Here is a 19161-nt window from a genome sequence, read left to right as displayed (position 1 = left end):
GCATGAAAAGTATCCGGAAAAGCATACAAAAAATAGATTTATTTCAGATAATGCCACAATGCCTCAAAATTCTTCCAAGTATATCCCTTGAGCATAGATGTACTTTTGGCAGACCAGCTTTTCCGCGACTCAAAGGCTCCCTGATAGGCGATAGGGTCTAAAGGTTATGCATTCAGGCTTCTTAGATGGCACTCAAAGAGTCCCATGGTGGTGTCCTTTGAGGGAGGATTTCACTTTTGGGAATAGGAATAATAGTCTAGTGATGGCAAGTCAGGACTGTAAAGGGGTTGAGGAATCACCACGATGCTGTTGCGGGTCTTTGCAAGCAGACACTCGACTGCCCTTGGCTGTCCGTCAAAACCTTTGGGATGGGTTTAGCACAAATTTTGTGCATTGCCATATTTTCAGTGATAATTAATAATGCACTGTCATCTTATCAATGCCAATGGGACAGTCTGAATTCAGCACTTGACGCACACGTTCCATGTTTTCATCAGTTCTTGAGGTCTACAACTGCCCAGCACGGGTCTCGTACTCCACTCTCTCCGAAGCATATTAGAAGAGCTTGCGCCACTATTAAAACTGCAGTCTGTGATGACCTTTCATCCTTGAACACTTGGAGAATCATTCCCAACGTCTTCATACCTGATTTCTCCAGTCCAGTATAAAATTTGATGGCGTACCACTGTTCAACCGTTCATTGCATTTTGCACTTGCGCTGAGTCACTCAACAGGGGCCCATTAAAAACATGATCTAGCCTGCACAAACACTCGCTGGCGATCGGCGCTTGGTGCGAGTTGAAGGTCAGACCCCCCACCAGCGAGCTTGCACACTGCGACACAGCGACCCATGCCAGGAAAAAATTGTTTCACTTACTTTTAATACAAACCTTGTATATCAACTATAAACATTTTCTCAATTTTCTAGTATCAAGACTTACTGCAAATTATAAATAATTTTAAATAGAGGCTCTGTTCAAGTTTGTACGGTGAATTACAAAATAGTTTCAGTTGGAAAGTGGCAAGCAAGACAGTGGTCAGATAGATGGGGAATTCATTTTTTTGTAGTAGCTGGGGGCTTGTTCAAATTAGCGATGATATGGTCACTTGACGATTTGAATTTGCTTTGATAGGAGTTGGCTCATATTTGGTAATGTGGGCATGGACACTGTTTGACATTGTTGTAAAATCAGCTTTTACAATTGATGCAATTTAGACATCAAGGTGAAGTCAACAGTTATAATGAAGGAAGTTATACAACACGAAGTGAACATTCTGTTGAGAAGGCAATTAGTCAGCTAAAGGAAATATCCAATTTTTCGCGAGGGGACTGATAAACTGATATTATGATGATTGGATACATGGTATTTCACACAGCATTTGAGGACTCTTTCATCAGTTAGGTCAACATAAACCATAAACACAGTAATCAACCCAAAGGTCGGTTTGGTAGTTGACGGTAGAAGGTACTAAGCCCTATACAGCGTGTGAAATTTACACATTAGGGTAGGGGGGCCATTGCCTTTCCCTGGGTCGGTTATGGCTTCCCAGGAAGATCTGGTATCTTAAATATCACATAACTTATGTGGATATGAGAGTAGCCAAAAGCTTGCCTGGGAATCGAACCTGGGCCCTCTGGTCAGTAGTCAAATGCTCTAACCCTGGACCACCGCTTAGGTCAACATATATGAATTAAAATCTTATTTGAAACCAAAGTTCGCTTTGCGAGGATCATGGCACTGCCATTTCTGGACAACAAATGGTAAAAGATTTTAATATATATGCAATATATACTACCTTGATCAAAAAGTTCCCGGAATAACCACCGTGTGGCGCTCCCATCGTTCCGATTTGAGTTCTGTTTTTTTTTGTTAAATTGGTACATCTGTTGTTGATATTCCCTTTAAATCTTAGTGTCATAACTTGACATTTGCAAAAGTTACATAGCCAAGAGTACATCTATCTCTGTGTGTGTTGGCGATTTTTTACAATTGCAGAAATGGATTTAAATTTGCAACAACGAACTTGTATTAAATTTTGCGTAAAAAACGGATTTAGTGGCGCACGGACGTTGGAAATGTTGGAAAAGTGTTTCGGCAACGATTCTCTAAAAAAACGGTCGTTTACCAGTGGCACGAGCGGTTCAGAAGTGGTCGTGAGTCAATCGAAGATGATGAACGCAGTGGCAGACCATCGACATCGAAAGTCGGTGAAAAAATTGATAAAGTAAAAGAAATGTTGGTCAATAACCGCAAATTAACCATCAGAGAAATAGCGGAGGACTTGAACATTGCCTATGGATCCGCCCAAGACATTGTGGTTAATGATTTGGGTTTCCGTCGTGTAGCATGCCAAAAGACCTCAATTTCATGCAAAAAAGAGACCGTGTTGACGTCGCAAAAGACATGATTTGCGAGGCTGAATCCGATCCCACATTCATCAAAAGGATCATTACTGGAGACGAGACGTGGGTTTATGAGTACGACACGCAATCCAGACATCAGGCAAGTGAATGGCGTTCACCAAATGAGCCGAGACCAAAAAAACCACGTCGTTTTCAGTCAAAAAAGAAGGCAATGCTGACGGTTTTCATGGATTACAACGGTGTAGTGCATCATGAATTTTTGCCAGAAGGCCAGACAGTAAACAAAGAGTATTATTTGGGCGTTATGAGACGTTTGCGTGAAGCAATTCGCCGAAAGAGACCAGAAATGTGGGCAGAAAACTCGTGGATTTTGCACCATGATAACGCACCGTCGCACAGTGCTATCATTATTCGTAATTTTTTGACGAAAAATGCAACAAATACCATCCAACAGCCACCGAATTCACCTGATTTGGCTCCCTGTGACTTCTTTCTGTTCAATCGAGTTAAAAAACCATTACGGGGAACGTGTTTTAGCAGCCGAGAGGAAGTAATGGAAAAATCGCAGGAAGCACTGATGGACATACCGAAAACCGAATATAAAAAATGTTTCGAGGATTGGATCAAGCGCTGGCATAAGTGTGTTGCAGTCGATGGGGATTACTTTGAAGGGGACAATATAGATTTAGATGAATAAACTTGTATTTTTAATTTTCTGAATAAATTCCGGGAAATTTTTGATCAAGGTAGTATGTAATATATATGTAATAATATATGTAACATACATGTAACAAGATATATAATAATCAGGAATATTGACAGCATTTGTTTCATTTTTTTGCAGCCTGTGTTCACAAATACACACAATGCTTGGATTATTTTCATTAATGAGCACTTCTATTACCTTATTCTTAATAGATTAAAGTTCATAGGTATTCATTTTAATTAATTTTATGGGCAAAGTTTTGCAAGCATTGATGTTTGGTAGAATTTTCCATGCTTGACCAGGTATTACACTTCCATCAACTCAACTTAGAATTGCATGGGAGTTATGGCTTTTAGAAATTACTGTCTGGGAAAACTGATCTGGAGAGCTCTTCAGGACATGGAATCCTGTCTTTTCCCAGACAAATCTCGCACTTGTGGCAAACCAAACAAACTCCATGAACACCTTTCTCACATTCCAAGCAAACTGCTAGAGACCCGAGTCTCATTTTGCTTTGCTTTCCACCTCAGACAACACAACCTCTTTCTGGTCCAAAAATCGCTGCCATCTAGCTTTCGAACCCTCTGCTGGCTGAAATATCTAATCTCTGTATTCCTAAGCCACTCTAAGACTGCTATGCCTCAATGATACTGGATGTGAACTGAAGCCTTGCATCAATTTCATGGGATTATTCTCTTTCTGCAAGATAGTTATGCAAAGAGCAACCTTCTTCCAAAATGTGATACTATGCCTTTCATCCAGATAGCAATACACCATCATGCCAGAGGTGTCGACACTAATACTTCACAACAAATTGTTTCCACACCATTGATTCTCCATTGCATTCATGGCCTTCAAGTGCTCTTGGAGAATCTTTGGTCGTACATGTAGAAATTTCAAATGAGCAGCAAGAAATATCACACAAATGATTTTATAATTTTGTCATTGAAATTTTTCTCTTGGCTGTCATCAGTTAAGGAGGCCAGTGTAAGGACGCAAAGACCAATGAAAAGTATCTTTTACAGCACAGCTGGAAGATGGTTTTAATGTTTATTGGAAATCATTTCCAAAGGAAGATTGACCCAAAGTTAGAGTCACAGCACTTAAATGGAAATAAACACTGCTGTGGCCACCGTGAGAGAAGAGCCATGAATAACATTAAGAACACCATCAGAAATATTGAAAATTCAATTGTTTGTCATTCAAGAGTTGGCAGCAGGATAATAACCACATAGGGTATAGAACCTCTTGTGGACGGGTTTCCACCGTGAAATTATGACTCGAATGGAAATCAACCAGAAGGGTGTTCTCAAGTCTTCCTTCAAGCCCACACCAAGCAGTTTTCTTCTCTTCCCCTCTGCCAAGGAACACCTGCTTGGGAAGCATTTATCATCGTCAGAGGCGGGCATAGTCGCACAGAACATGTTTCAAGGCTCAAGGGCTGCCACCAACACCAGCTGACCAGAGTTGAATCAAAAAAGCTTGTACCACACACATATAGTACAGATTGCGCTAACCATATATATGTACCAAGTTAAATAAATAATGAGAGTAAAAAAAGTTTCTGATCATTTTTTATTGAACAGCCATCATAAACAGGCATGATTAGTTTTTAAGGCTAGTTTTTTGGAATTTGCCCTCTTAATACCAAATTATGGGCCAGGTAATCACTATAGCCTTAATCCACGAGCCATACATAATGTAATATGTAATTTATCTCTCACACTAATAGATAAAATTCTTTCTGAAAATGATATTTTTTGTATTGTTTTCAGTGGCAGTTTCTCTGATTTCAAATGAATTACCCACAGTTACCCAAGATCTCTTAGACTTAACAAGATACTCATATTGTTGTGAGCAAGTTGGCAATGCTGGGAGGCTGGCAACCATAGTGCATTAAATGTTGGCATTTCACCCAATCAACAGTGTCCACTCTTTTGAGTGTAGCTCAGTTTTTGTGCACAAGTGCTTTTTCCTAATTGTGACTATAGAAATGAATCATGCTTCCACAGATGAATAAGATGCACTTGAAATCCTTCTGAAAACAGGGAGAAGAGACTCTCAAAATGATGAACCCTCTTCAAGGAGACCACCTAGTGAAAAGAATATTGCTCCACAAGAGGATGGTGAAGTTTGGAGAGGGGAGGATGTCCATGGAGGACAATGAGCCTTTGGGCCTCATCACCTTCCCCTGCTTGAAATGACATTTCTGAGGAGAAGATAGAACCAGCCATCAAACTCAAACTATCAGCTCACAGTCAGAGAAGTTTCTAAGGTCACCAGGACCTGTGTGAAAGAGGTCACAGAAACAGACCCCATTTCTGGCAAGAGCAATCGTGGGTGCTTCATTAGGACATTCTCTCTCCCACAAAGACATCAGTGTCGAGCAGCAATTAGCCAAAATGGCCACCACCGCAATCACCATCCCTACTCAATGCATTTTACATTTCAATAAATCAAAGGAAAATAGAAATGGCGCCATATCCAGGCTCTGGGGGCCAATTAAGCACCAACGTCAGCGGTGCTACAAGAGGTAACAGAGAAACACAAGTGCTGAAGGTCGTAAAAGGTGAATGGAGATGTGTATTACGGGGGACTGCTTTGAAGGGAGCAATGTGAAATTACATTGCTTTTTCAATAAATGATTTTTACAGATGTGGCCCACAAAATTAATTGCTACACTTCGTACAATGATCAATTTCCACACAGTCGATTCACCTTCCTTTAGTTCCAATTCATTTTTACCTCGTATATGAAGGCACTCATGCGCTGGCTCGCACTGAGAATGAGAAGGGTTGAGGGGAAGAGCAGCAGGTGACGGTCGCGGTGATCGGGGCCCACGGCAACAGAGCCCATGTGAAGGATTTCACCCAGCGTGTGCAAGTCCTCTCCCTCCCAGCCGCGGATCCCGCCTCTCAGAACCTCCAGCTCCAGTTCCTTCTGACGGCGGAGGGCACAGCAACCCGACTGCACATCCAAAAATGCATTAATTTATTAATCAAAATGGCCAAATGGCTAATCTTCCAAGGGCATTTCTCTGCATCTTTAACATAGAAGTAACATCTGATTTTCATTTAAAGTGACAAAAACATCCCTGGAGCACCATTTCATTTTTATTTCACTGAGACCACAATTTTAAGACAAAAATTGACTCTTATAAGCTTATTTTTGTGGGGCCACAAACTCTGAACCAGGGTTGATCTACTACGGTCACTTGCATTCATTATCTGCTGTAGCATGACACAAAGGTACAAATATTAATAGCATATCTCATTACTGCTAATTACAATCAATTAAATAATTTATAATCTTTTATTTCTTTGGTATCATTTAATATATATGTAATAGGTCTGTAATTACATACTCATTATCTATGCCAGTCATACTTTAGAACTAAAACTTAATAACTTTGCATTAAATACAACAAACTATATGCATATTACAGTGTAATCAACCCAAAGGTCGGTTTGGTGGGTGATGGTAGAATTCACCCAGTACTAAGCCCTATACGGCGCATGAAATTCACACAACAGGGAAGGTGGGCCAGTGCCTTTCACTGTGCTGGTTATGGTTTCCCAGGAAGTGGTACCTTAAAAATCACATAGCTTATGTGGAGCTACAGGTGCCCAGAGAGGCTTAGCCAGGAATCAAACCAGGGCCCTCCAGACAGTAGTCCAACACTCTACCCCTGGACTACCGTGGCCCAGTAACAAATTACATAATATCCATTTTCTATTAATGGCCACACAGTAAAAAACTGAGTCAAAGCAATTTATTTTATACTCACCTGCTCTTTTCAATATAAACATGAAGGTAATGGAAAAGAAGAATGAGAAGGGACAGTAGCAGTAGTTAGAGCACATGGGGAATCCAAAAATTTGACTTGATTTTCAGATGAGTAAGTTGTTGGCCAGTCTGACAAGGTGTGACAACAACTGCTGAGCACATTCAAAAATCAGTATGAAGGGTATTAGACAATAATCAATGTAAGACAAACAAAGATTGCAACATTTTTGGGAAGGAAGAAGGCTAACTATATTATTATTATTATTGATATTCTACTGGCTAAGATAGGTTTCTGATGGACTATTCAACAGTAAACTTTCATTCCCTTTTTTTCTCCCAATATTTTTGTCAGTGCAAATGCAGACATAGTAGTTGGAGCAGAGAGTTGGCTCACGGGAGATAGAGCAAGCAATGAAGTTTTACTGAGCGGTTTCACAATTTACAGAAGGGACAGGCCTAATGAACTGGGTGGGAGAGTATTCATTGCTGCAAATTCACATCTCAGAAGTCAAAAATATGAATGCGACGTAAATGACATAGAAAGCGTTTGGTGCAACATTAAGAACTACGACGACAGAAGCCTATTCCTGTGCTCATGTTACAGACCCCCAGATTCAAATACAGATATTCTACTCAACTCGACAACCAAATATCCACTCCCAGCAACAAACATAGCAACAGTAAAATTATAATCGCTGGTGATATTAATCTACCATCAAATGATTGGGGCTCGCACTGCATAAGACTGCATCAGCAACTGCATATACAGCTGTTCTTGTGGAAATAAAAACTAAGTTTGTGAAAGTACACAAAGAAAAGCATAAAATACACTATTCAACAAGGTAAATTGTAACAGACTTTGAAAATATTTATTAAACAAATTACCAGAATTCAAGACAAAAACCCAAACAATCAATACAGAGAGCACTTGGAAATATTTCTTAAATATTACACATGAAGAAATGAAGATGCATATTCTATCTACAATCAGATTTTAAAAAGAGTTTAAAAAGGAGTGACGTACTTTATATGAAGATATCCAAACAGGAAGAAGAAGTACATCGTGGTAAAACAAAAAGTAACCTATAAGAAGCCTTACACTCCTTCAAACTAAAATGCTATGTGAATATCTTGTGGAATATCCAATGTTATTCTGGTTCTATATTAGAGATATACAGGGTAAATAAACTCTACAATCTTTGAGAATGGAAAAGGGCAAACTTAGAGCACATCATTGACAGTAACGTTATGAGATGTCTTGATAGTAGGTAGATACTAAGCCACATCCAGGATGGATTTCGGAAGAGCAGATCTTGTCACACCAGAACAAAATTGGCCCTTTATATTAACTATATACTTAGATCAGGAGAAAACAAACCACAAGTTGATGCAGTATTTCTGGATTTAAAAAAAAATAAATTTCTATACCAACTTAAACACAATGTTATCAATGAGAAAATAATAAATTGGATTAAAGACTTCTTGACACGTCAAAAACAAATAGTAGTCATCAATGGGTTGTGCTCAACTGAGTTAGATGTATACTCGGGCATCCCACATAAATTTGCCGTAATTAGGCCACATTTGGAATATGCTGCAAGTATTTGGCATCCTTGGGAGAAAATGCAGCTAAAAGAATTAGACAAAGTTCAGATAAAATCCGCCAGATTTGTGAAACATTTCTATGATGAGAAGAAGAGTGGGATAGGCCTTTTAGGGTAATTAGGCTGGGAGCCACTTGAGATGCAAAGAGAATAAGCGAGGCTTAGACTTTTAGAAAGTTTCAGAACAAATGAGTTCTACAATGACACCTAAGGAGTTATTATGGCCCCACACTATTTAGATAGATCAGATCACAAAGATACAATTAAGGAGATACAAATACCAATAACTATTCATAGAAGTAGTTTTTACGGGAGGTGACCGACAGCTGAGGTCATTTGTGCCATTAGGGATGGATGGGAAGAAAGGGTCGAGAGAAATGCGGCACCAGCATTAGCCCACTCTTGCCAAAAGGCACCATGGGGCCAGCAGTTTAACATCCATAAATCTCTTCCTCTCAAATTTTCCTAAACTTTAAGTAGTTCCATTGGAATGCTATCTACCCCCAAGGTCTTACTTCATTTTTAAATTTCCTTAATGCCCCTCTCGCCATCAAGTTTAAATTAAGAACTAAGGTATTCTCATTACATCATATTCTCTTTCTACAGGGTCTGTGCCAAAAATAAGCAGACCTTTTCTTGTCATCTTTTTTGGCTCAAAAGGTGCTTTCCACCACAACAATGGTGCACAACAACATAGCACCATCCCACACTGCCTTCCTCATGACCCCAAGTGCCTGGCCAAGCACAAGGTGGCAACACTGCCCTACAGTCCTAATGTGGCATCACTGTACTTCATTGGGTTCCTTGGAATGAAAAGGAGAATGAAAGGCAACCATTTTGGAACACTGGATAACATCAAAGAGGCCGTGACGAGGTGCCTGAACAACGTTCCTCTTGATGCCTTCCAGGAAGTGGACCAAGACTGGCAGAGGTGTCAGCATCAGTGTGTGGATGCATGAGGGTGCTATTTCAAGAATTTTAACAACCTGCACTTTAATCCGCAGTAAATATTTTCCCGGATTTATTCTACTTATTTTTGGGACAGACCCTGTACGTCTAAAATTGCTGTCCAAATGTATTTACCATGCAAGGTCTGTAGAAAAAACGATGAGACTGGTCTTTCTATGCACCAACTGCTAGATGGGTTACCATCAATGCAAGTCGCCTTCTAGAGTCATTTGGGAGAAGTAAAATATCACCTTGCTCGTGGCCCTATCTCCACTTTTCTCCGCACAAGTGACTCTTGTCTGGGCTCTCACAAGCTTGCTGCACAAATTCTTTCAACATTGTGAAAGATTTAGGGCAGGCAAACCATAGGGTAAATGTCAGGGAGCATGCCAATGAAATTGACACTACTATTGCATGGTGTTTCATCATTTTCAAAGAAATTCTGGGAGAGAGAGACAACGGATGTGGAGAAACAAGTCTAGGTGATTTCATCACGACAACCCACTGCCGCACACATCATTGATTGTTATTGAGTTTTTGGCCAAAAACAGCACACCAGTGGTCCCCAGCCACCTTGGTCTCTGAATCTTGCTTCAGAGGACTTTTTCCTATTTTCTAAGGACTCTACCTTGAAACTATTGGAGACATCCAACTAATTTGTACCACAGAGTTAAAGGGTATCCTGAAAGAAGCATTCCAGGCAGCATTCAAAAGCTGGAATAAACATTGGGAGAATTGTATTGGCAGCCAAGGTCTGTATTTTTAATGTGATTCGCATTATTCAAGGGTAACTAATAAAACCAAGTATTCATTATAACAGTCTCACCTTTTTTTTGAACAGATGTTGTATAGTTCTTCCATCTATTTTTTCCATCTCACTTGAATATTTCTTACTTCAATTAATAGTTTTCCTGACTTTTATTGTCAATTGTTTACATGGATTTCCACATATTTAATTACTGAAAGTGCTTTCACCTTCTCTGTAAACTTTCCATGTCCTCACGTTGCATCTGCTAGCATGCTTATTCTGATCCTCTACTTCCCCAACTCAGTTCTCATTCACCTCTTTCCACTTCAGTCCAACTAACTCTGTGCTTACATTCTTCCATTTCATTTTTGTGAGGTGAAAATCCTAGAGCCAACATTGATTTCTTCTGGAACTCTATGCTGATATTTAAGTAAATAGGTGACCAACAATGTTAGAGAGAATCTGACACCAGAGAAGACAACAGGAACAAAGTACCACCCATACTCTAGAGTCTGCTCAAGGGGGAGAAGTTGGGGGGATAGTGGGGGACCAAAGGAGACCGCCCACAGAAACCGGTGCCAAAAAATTACATAAGATCTTGATGGTGCGAGAGAGAGAACTCGATACTACTAGAGATGAAATGTTGGTCACAGGCATGCAACCATTCTGTGTACACTCAAGATCTCTACAGCAGATTGATATTCATTAGCACCTCCAAAGATGCAAGCAAGTCTAAATAGGGAGGTTTTTCAAAGCATTTCACTCTTCTTCCCAAACATTTCTGCAGTCTACCATATCGTATGCTAACGATGAAATGTAGAATATCCAAATGAACGTCTCTATATTACAATAATTAAACCTTTTCAAAGTAGGATTTAAAAATAATTAACTTTTCTATGGGGCAGTTTATTTGCTTGGAAGACGAGGGAAGAACAGGAGGCAGGAGTGCAAGTCAGCGAGGAATCCATAGAATCAATTAAAGGTGGATTGTTCAACAACTCCTTAGAAAATACAACAAATGGCACTTGAAGTATTGGAAAAGATATTCCTTTAAGTAAGTCTCACTTCCCACTGCACCAATGTTTCAGTTTCTGCTATATCCATCAGAAAGTTTCATTTCCAGAGTCAATTGAAGCAACACACTATTATTTATTTTGAAAAATGGAAAACATGCAGTTTGGTGCAGTGATTAAACACTTCTATGTAAAAGGCTTAACGCCAAAAGAGGTGAAAGCAGCATAAGATGAAGTTCATGGCACATCTGCTCCAGTGTTTGGGACTGTTTACACTTGGGTAATGAGTTTAAACGTGATTGAGCTAAAAGGAGATTATGCCTAAAAATAAAATATTCCCTAAATAATTAATTTTCCTAGGGACTCATTGAACAACCCACATAAATTCCAATGAATCGGGAAAAGCATTGATGAGAGCCAAAAATAAAAATGTGTCGTTAGGGACAACACTCACAGCCACTTCCCCATAAATGGACACAGAGCGTTGTGTGTCCCCACTGTCAGGATGGCCTTCACCCAGGTGCCTTTCCAGTTCCTGCAGCATCCCTGCATACTTATCCAACCTTCGGAAGGGTCGGCTCAGCCCAGTAGTTAGCACCAGGAGACCAGGTGGAGTAGCGCCACGGCTTTCCATGTACACACCAAGCTCATCCCTAAAAGTGTAAGTGAGCATTAAAATGTGAATTACCTGTATTATATCTGTATGTTGAGGGATTTGAATATACTCTTGCTTTGAATACTCCATTACTCAGTGCCCTTGCAGTCACTGGTAATTTGTTAAATAGCTTCTTGTTCAAGGATTGGCAGACTAGCTGTGCTTTGGACAATTTAAGGTATTCCACATTGAGTTTCAATTCATTTCTTCTGCTATAAGAATGTATATGTCCTTGCTGAAACTCTAGCAGTCCTTGTTGTAAATGTATCTATGTTGTCATTTATGCCTAACGAATTTATATCAAAATATTTGTTTCCACTAGTCACAAAACATGGTTTACAATAATCACCATAGGCTAACAGTAACTTATTGGCAAAGACCATTCCAAGAATTATAGTTCAAAAAGTGCAAATCAAGTAATCAATGACAATAATTGATAGAAAATTAGCCAGGCATGATCATGTCAACCTCACATCTAACAAGGTATACAAAGCAAAGCATCCACCAAGGTATTTCAGGCATCTAATTCCCTTTCCATTAAGGAGACGGCTGATACCAACGCTCTTGCTTTCCTACATTGATCACTGTTCTATAGTGTACTCTGATGCATCAAATGATCCAAACATGAAACTTCAGTAATGCATAAAATAAATAAAAACAAAACACAGTTGACGCTCAATTTTTCATCCAAATGGATAAATGACCATGCAAGGATAATCAAAATATGGGGAAGAGATGGTTGTAATATAAACAAATGCACACAGAAACTCTCCTTTTTCATTCTGTCTGATAAATTTAAGTTTTTTTAGAGAAAGAAGGTCCTTTTTTCTGTTTTACAGCCTTTATTATGATAGGGGGGCATTAGAGCTTTGCCAGAAGACAGAACTGTATTGAATACAAGTGAACATAGCAGAACATATTTCCCTCTGAAAGATAAACCAATCACTTAGCCAGAAGAAACAAAAATGTCTGGCGGGGATGAATTTTAAAAAAGGGTCGCTGATACAGATTCATATTCGTCATACGATGTACCAATTGACAAGATGCTGAGTGGGTGGTAATGACTCACTTTCTGCATGGTCTCCAACTATTTACATTTGCTGCTTGGATTAATGGAGAACATGGAATTTCCCACGGCTAACAAATGAATGGGAGGGAAACAATAATGTGGAAGTACGGATAGTTCAAAAATGTTTAAATCAAAACATTAAATACCATTATTTATAACTTTTGATTGTGTGAAATGAAAAACTTTTAAGAAAGCCCAGATTATTCAAACTTCCATCGAAAAAAAAGTCTATCAAAATTTCAAATGATTTAATTATCTTTGCATTGAATTTTATTAAAATTTTGAGGCACTGGCAAGAATGGATGGCCCACAAAATGGATTATCTGCACACAGATAATCGAAATTTTACTGTACTTAAAATTTTATACCGACAATAATTATTTCACATCAATTAAGAGAAATACTTAACACGAAGGACAGTCTCTGTGTGCCCCATCTAATACAAACAAAGGAAAAGGCATTTTTCACTCCTTCACATGCAACCTTCATAGCACTATTCAGGCAAGCATTAACTCTCCAAAAAATGTTTGCTTATTCAAATTCAAACATCAAAAATATATAGCTGTGAACTGCATTCATGAATTTCAAGGGATATTGATGAACTCAACCTAATTCTAGCATGGCATATTATGCCAACCTGTTTTTCTCGTGTCACTATTGTTCAATTTCATAAAAAAACCATAAAGACAGTAATCAACCCGAAGGTCAGTTTGGTCCATGACCTGCACTAGGGATTCGCTTTTGAATGCAAAGAATTGCACAATGAGTGATCTGCTCCTTCAAAATCTGTTTGGTTAATACTTTTCAATCAACCATAAACGCATGCCGTGTCTGTTTGTTCCTTTTCCAAGATGAGTTAGGAGCCCATTGGTCTAATCAATTGATTTATATATACATGTTAACATAATTCAAAGAGTTGAGTTTTGAAATATTCACCAAATTATTTGCAAACAAGTTTAATTTACAAAATAAATTTTAACAGAATCCAGGAATTGAAATGGAATATAAACAATAGCTATAAAAATTATTTTATAAGTTTATGGTCAAAACAAAATTAAAAGAAACATTTGGAATTTAATAAAAAATAACAATAACATTTATTCCTTATGATACAATGCACGACCCTGCCAAATTGAAAAAATAATTTCTGCTGCTCGAATTTAAGCTGATGAGTAAAGTTATATTGTAAACTGGAATAATGAACATTAACTTATATTCAAGCAAAATATAGTTCATATATTTGATACAATGATTTTACACATAAAGCTGTTTTGGTCTCTAGAGGGAGCATAAAATTGTTTTAATAACAGTAAACAGCAAAAGCTCATGGTATTTCAGGAGCACTGAGAGCTCATTCTGAATGTATCATTCTCAGTTTTTTAATGGCAGAATATGTTCCATTAACTTGCAATGGAATCTAGCATGCACATCGTTCTACTGTTATTCAATATTTGTTATTGTTAGTTTCTCCACAGGAGAAGCCTAGACACAATAAGGTAACGGTTGATTGGGCTAGAAAAATCCATGATGGACGTGATTGACCTTGAGAACACCATCTGCTAATCTTAGAAACAAACAGACAAAAGAGAATAGCCTCACGAGTGTGTCACATGCACTTACTGTCTTGAATAGATACCTAAAATGTATGTGAATGTACCGATTGTATGAAGAGGTCTATTGCAATAACAATGCCAATACACAAAGAAAAAGTTTTCTTAATTGATTGTTACTATAGGAGACATTGTTATGCGCTGTACATTTTAAAGTGCATAATTTGATGGCTTTTAAAGCAGCCTTAATTCTGTGCAAACCATTTTCTTTTCTAAAACTTGAAGAGGAGAGCATATTTGAGTGTCTCGATGCATAGCGGCGGCGGCATAACATTTACACTGCCAAAACTTACAGTATTTGACCACACACAAGACAGTTCTTCTTCCAAAATAATGAACTGGGGAAAAATAAACAATAGAGTGGAGAAAGTGATCATGACAAATAATCATTGCCTAATGCATGAAAACCACGGGACGTTTATCATTACAGAAAATAATCAAAATTTTACATATCACATATTAACAGTCTCCCGCTGTTGTGTAACATCAAGATTCCAATGTATATACATATTTACACAGGTTAACTCGTACATATGTACACCATAAACAATGCTTTTGACAGAGTAAACATGATAACTTTACATTTTGAAGCCATTTTGCCACAGCTAAGAATGAAGCTCACACAAATTCAGTATTACTAAGTACCATTTTTATAGGTCATGCTCATTATTTCATGGACACAATTGAAAAATGAACGTGTGATCTTATTAGAATGACTGCAATAGAAACAAAACATTCAGTACTCAAACAGTAGAGTAGGCTCAATTCCAAACGATTTATTCACTAAAAATATGGCTTCTGCAAGGCCCATGTAGCACTCAGACTCATTATTTGTTTCGCCGATGGAAAAAGTGGGAAAAATTGCAGTTGGTGCTGCAGTCACTAATGATAAAAAGGCATTTGAACAACAGTTTTGTCTGATAATGAGTAACGAGTAGATAGCACCTACTTTTAGGCAAATGTCATTTATTCCCAATCCACAATATAACAAGAAGTGATCACAGAGGGGATCAGGATGGTATGGTGGCTAACGTGCAGGCTTCCCACTGAGAGGGGCCGGGTTCGAATCCTGGACACAACAAATATTTTTCAGCGGTATCCAGATCCCTATTTGAGGTGCTTAGTGGAGAGCACTTTGGGTGAGTACGATGTCCGTTGGATGGGACGTTACACAGCGGACCCCTTGGCACCTCTCCTTAAGAGTAGGCCAATTCTGATGCCAGGTTTCTCTCCACCCTTCATCCTTCCTCATCCATCCCAAATGGTGCAAATGACCTCTGCTAGCAGTCGCCACCCATAAAAACTAAGAAGTGATCACCTATTATGTTCCAGTCAATATTGACAAACAAAGAAGCATCATCTTTTTATCCTTCGTTCTAACTCTTCTGAATAGGATATCAGTCATAGGGCCACAGAGAAAGTGATCTATCATTGCCATTGTCTATCAGAATACCTTTGACACGATACGACCCATTTATAAATCTTATTTCTACTATTGCAAGACAAGTTTCTAGTATAAGACAGCTCATGAAAAAACAACGAGTGAAAAAGATTTGCACTAGCCTGTATTTCTCAAGCAGGCACACTGCTCTTGGGTGACCCGCGCAGTAATTGGCATGGACAGTCTTAAGCAGCTGGGCGGAAGAAAGGAAGAGTCGTCCCACTCGACTCGGGGCACCTGGCTCCTGACTCTCTTCCACGCTCAGCTCGGCTTCAAGGCCACAGAGAAGCTGCTCATGAGCATCCAGCACCACGGGGAGGTTACCAACCAGATGAGCATACTCCTCAGCAGTCAGCCTGATAAGAATGAAATAAGATGCAACACAATAAGATACAATAGAATACAATTAGATGGAATAATATTTGCTGGCCCCAATGGCAGAAGGTTAATGTCCCTGCCTAGGTTCCGAATTCAATCCCCACCTGGGTGGGCTTTCCTCCACCCAGGACTTGGATGTTTGTGATGGTGCCGCATGGTTGGCGGCTGCGACATCATTGGTGGGAGCGCAGCACAGAATGAGCGAGTAGTATTCGGTTAATGAGTCTTTTATTTAACCCTTAACAAGCAATTGGGCTCAGGCACCGGGGAGTAGGGACGAGCAATGAGGGCAAGGCTGGGCATCTCTGGTGTCTCAACCGATGGGCTCAGAGGCAGAGTATCGGATGAGGAATGGTAAAAGGAATGGGACCCTGCTCCTTGCCCCTATGTGGAGCGCCTCGCTTTTTATAGCATCGCGCCTTCGGGGTGAGGGACTTCAAAGTAGCTACACAGTAGCTACATTGTAGCAACAAGGGAATTGGGTAGCAGACATTGTATTGCCTTAGTTTCCGAGAAACCCGCACTACATCACCATACATTGTCTGGTATGCTGGGGGGCACTCCTTGGGAGAGTCAACCAATAGTGGGGGTTTCCGAGAAACCCACAATACAATGGTATTTGTTGTTTTTTTTAAATGGCTGATGCTACAGCTGAAGTGCTGTTTTTAGATTAGAACTAATTAAATTAAATTTAAAAAAATTAAAATTTTTAAATGACTTAAAAAATTATTTAATTCAATTTTGAGAAAGAGGGTAATGAATCAGTGACATTTTTTCAAGTGCGAGCCGTCCCGTCCTCTTTACAATGTTTATTTAGTGCTATGCTTCTCTTATTTTATTCTTGTGCTCCCAATAGCTGTCTAAATTAATGCACAATTGCCAGGATAGTGATACACGGTACATTTATATCAATCGACACTCAGCTATGTAGAGTTCGCAATAACCATTGTTCAAATGCTTCATAAATACAGAATGCAAAATAATTAAATGGAAAAGTTGCGCAGAAGTGCTATTCCGGCCAAGGGGGGAGGGAGGGGAGTGCTAATTCACCTTGAATACTCATCGGGCACTTGGGACGGATTGATGGCTGAATTAAATACAATTCGGAGGGAAAGCTGGGCATTTCACAGAAAACAGTTTTTAACGAACAGAGAGCACCATATAATATTGGAAATGCTGGATTTGAAGGCACTGGAAAATGAGGATTGCACGCAGGACAATCCAGCATATTAATGGAACGATAAAGAATATCCACGGGGTTATATTGTGGACACAAGAGGGTATAAACACCAAATGAAAGGGGCAGGCGAGACTCAGATGAGTGCAGAATAAGCTCTCTGCCCGACAGGCCACTCGTACAACCCGTGAACACAACACGAACCTATCAAGACACACTTAAATTTAGAGCCCCGGGGGCAGCGGTGTGACATACCCCAACTGAAGGTAGCCGGTTCGATTCCCAACTAGGTGGGTTTTTCTCCACCTAGGGCTTGGGTGTCTTTAACTGTTTTGTTCAGCATACATGTTAATGGGTTAGGTGGAAGAAGGGACTATAGTCTCATTCTTGCCCCAATAAAGTCATCAAATAAATAAATAACATCAAAAGTACCTTTCGATTAGTGGAAGACCTAAACTCATTTACTGGGTCAATGGTCATGAACAATTGCTGCCTCGGAGAGATTGAAGTCCTTCCGTATTCCCAACATTTTTATGAGGCAATACCTTCCCAATCCATCCATCCACAACCAACAACCTTGCACTGACTTCAGAGGTCTTTTTAAGTTAAACCCTTACAATTTCTTTAATTTCCAATAGATTTCCATCTCATATCATCCAGTTTAAAAGGAATTGGTTACATGAGCTTTTTGAAAACAATTAATTTTTTATAGTAATAGTTCCTACATATTTTAGAATATCATAACCTGTTTTTGAATAAAAATTTCTTATTTCTCACAGTTTACCAATATTGGAATTGAATTGCACTGCAAATTCCAAGAAACTGCGGGAGATGCTGTAACAGTAACTTTTAACGGAGTCATCCACAAACATGCAATCCACTGTAGGAAACTGCAGGAGATGCCACAACAGTAACTCTTAACGGAGTCTTCCGCTAATATTCCGGTCGAGGCAAATGATTTTTTGAAATTGAAAACAAATTGTTGCATTGGAATTGTATTGCATTGTATTGTATTCAGCCTTCCCTTTCACTTTTTTCCTGCCGAGTAGGGAGAATTGGTTTCCTTGTCACAGACATTTGTGTTACCCCTAAGGATTCTGCAATAGGAGTTATATTCAAAACTGAAAAGACTTATGCATCAAATCATTTGATCAACCACAAAATTCATTCCCAAACATTTATATGCAAGTCTTTAGCTTCCCTCAAAGCCCTTGTAAACGCATCACAGATTTTAATTCTTTCCTCTCCCATTTCCTCAGAAGGCTTATGCCTTTGACTTATGGCCATTTTTCATTGGCTGCCTCCAGCTATGCAATACTGCTGAGCTACGATGGTAATCCCTAGAGTACCCAACCCAACAAAGAAAACACAAAAATTTAAGAAAAAAATTATTTATTTTTCAACATAATCTCCTTTCAGCTCTACAAACTTTTCCCAGCGGTGTTCAATAAGTTCGATACCCTTTTTATCATTAGAACTGTCTTGCTCCTCAAAATAGCCATTAACTGCTCATATCACTCCTTCATGGTTGGAAAATCTTAGACCCCCCCCAAGTCATTTTTTCAAGTTTGCGAACAGAAAATAATCCGAGCGGGCTAAATCTGGCAAATAGGGTGCATGAGGTAGCCATTCAAACTTTATTTCATGAATTTTGACCATTT

At 39.1% G+C, this 19161-nt stretch overlaps 1 protein-coding gene across 1 annotated transcript in view; it reads right to left on the bottom strand.

Annotated features, from left to right (window-relative positions):
• Positions 1-19161, bottom strand: part of LOC139689360 (uncharacterized) — a 77519-nt gene that overhangs the window by 38220 nt on the left and 20138 nt on the right. Inside the window, exons 5-7 of the mRNA XM_071586441.1 lie at positions 16068-16301; positions 11625-11823; positions 5817-6038 (exon numbers count right to left, since the gene is read on the bottom strand). Of these exons, the coding sequence (XP_071442542.1) occupies positions 5817-6038; positions 11625-11823; positions 16068-16301 (655 nt within the window). The remainder of the gene's footprint in view (positions 1-5816; positions 6039-11624; positions 11824-16067; positions 16302-19161) is intronic.

Source organism: Hetaerina americana, unplaced genomic scaffold, assembly GCF_022747635.1.
Source record: "Hetaerina americana unplaced genomic scaffold, ioHetAmer1.1.p SCAF_220, whole genome shotgun sequence".
Taxonomy (NCBI): domain Eukaryota; kingdom Metazoa; phylum Arthropoda; class Insecta; order Odonata; family Calopterygidae; genus Hetaerina; species Hetaerina americana.
Note: the sequence above shows the minus strand (reverse complement) of the source record. Positions and strands in the feature narration are given on the sequence as shown.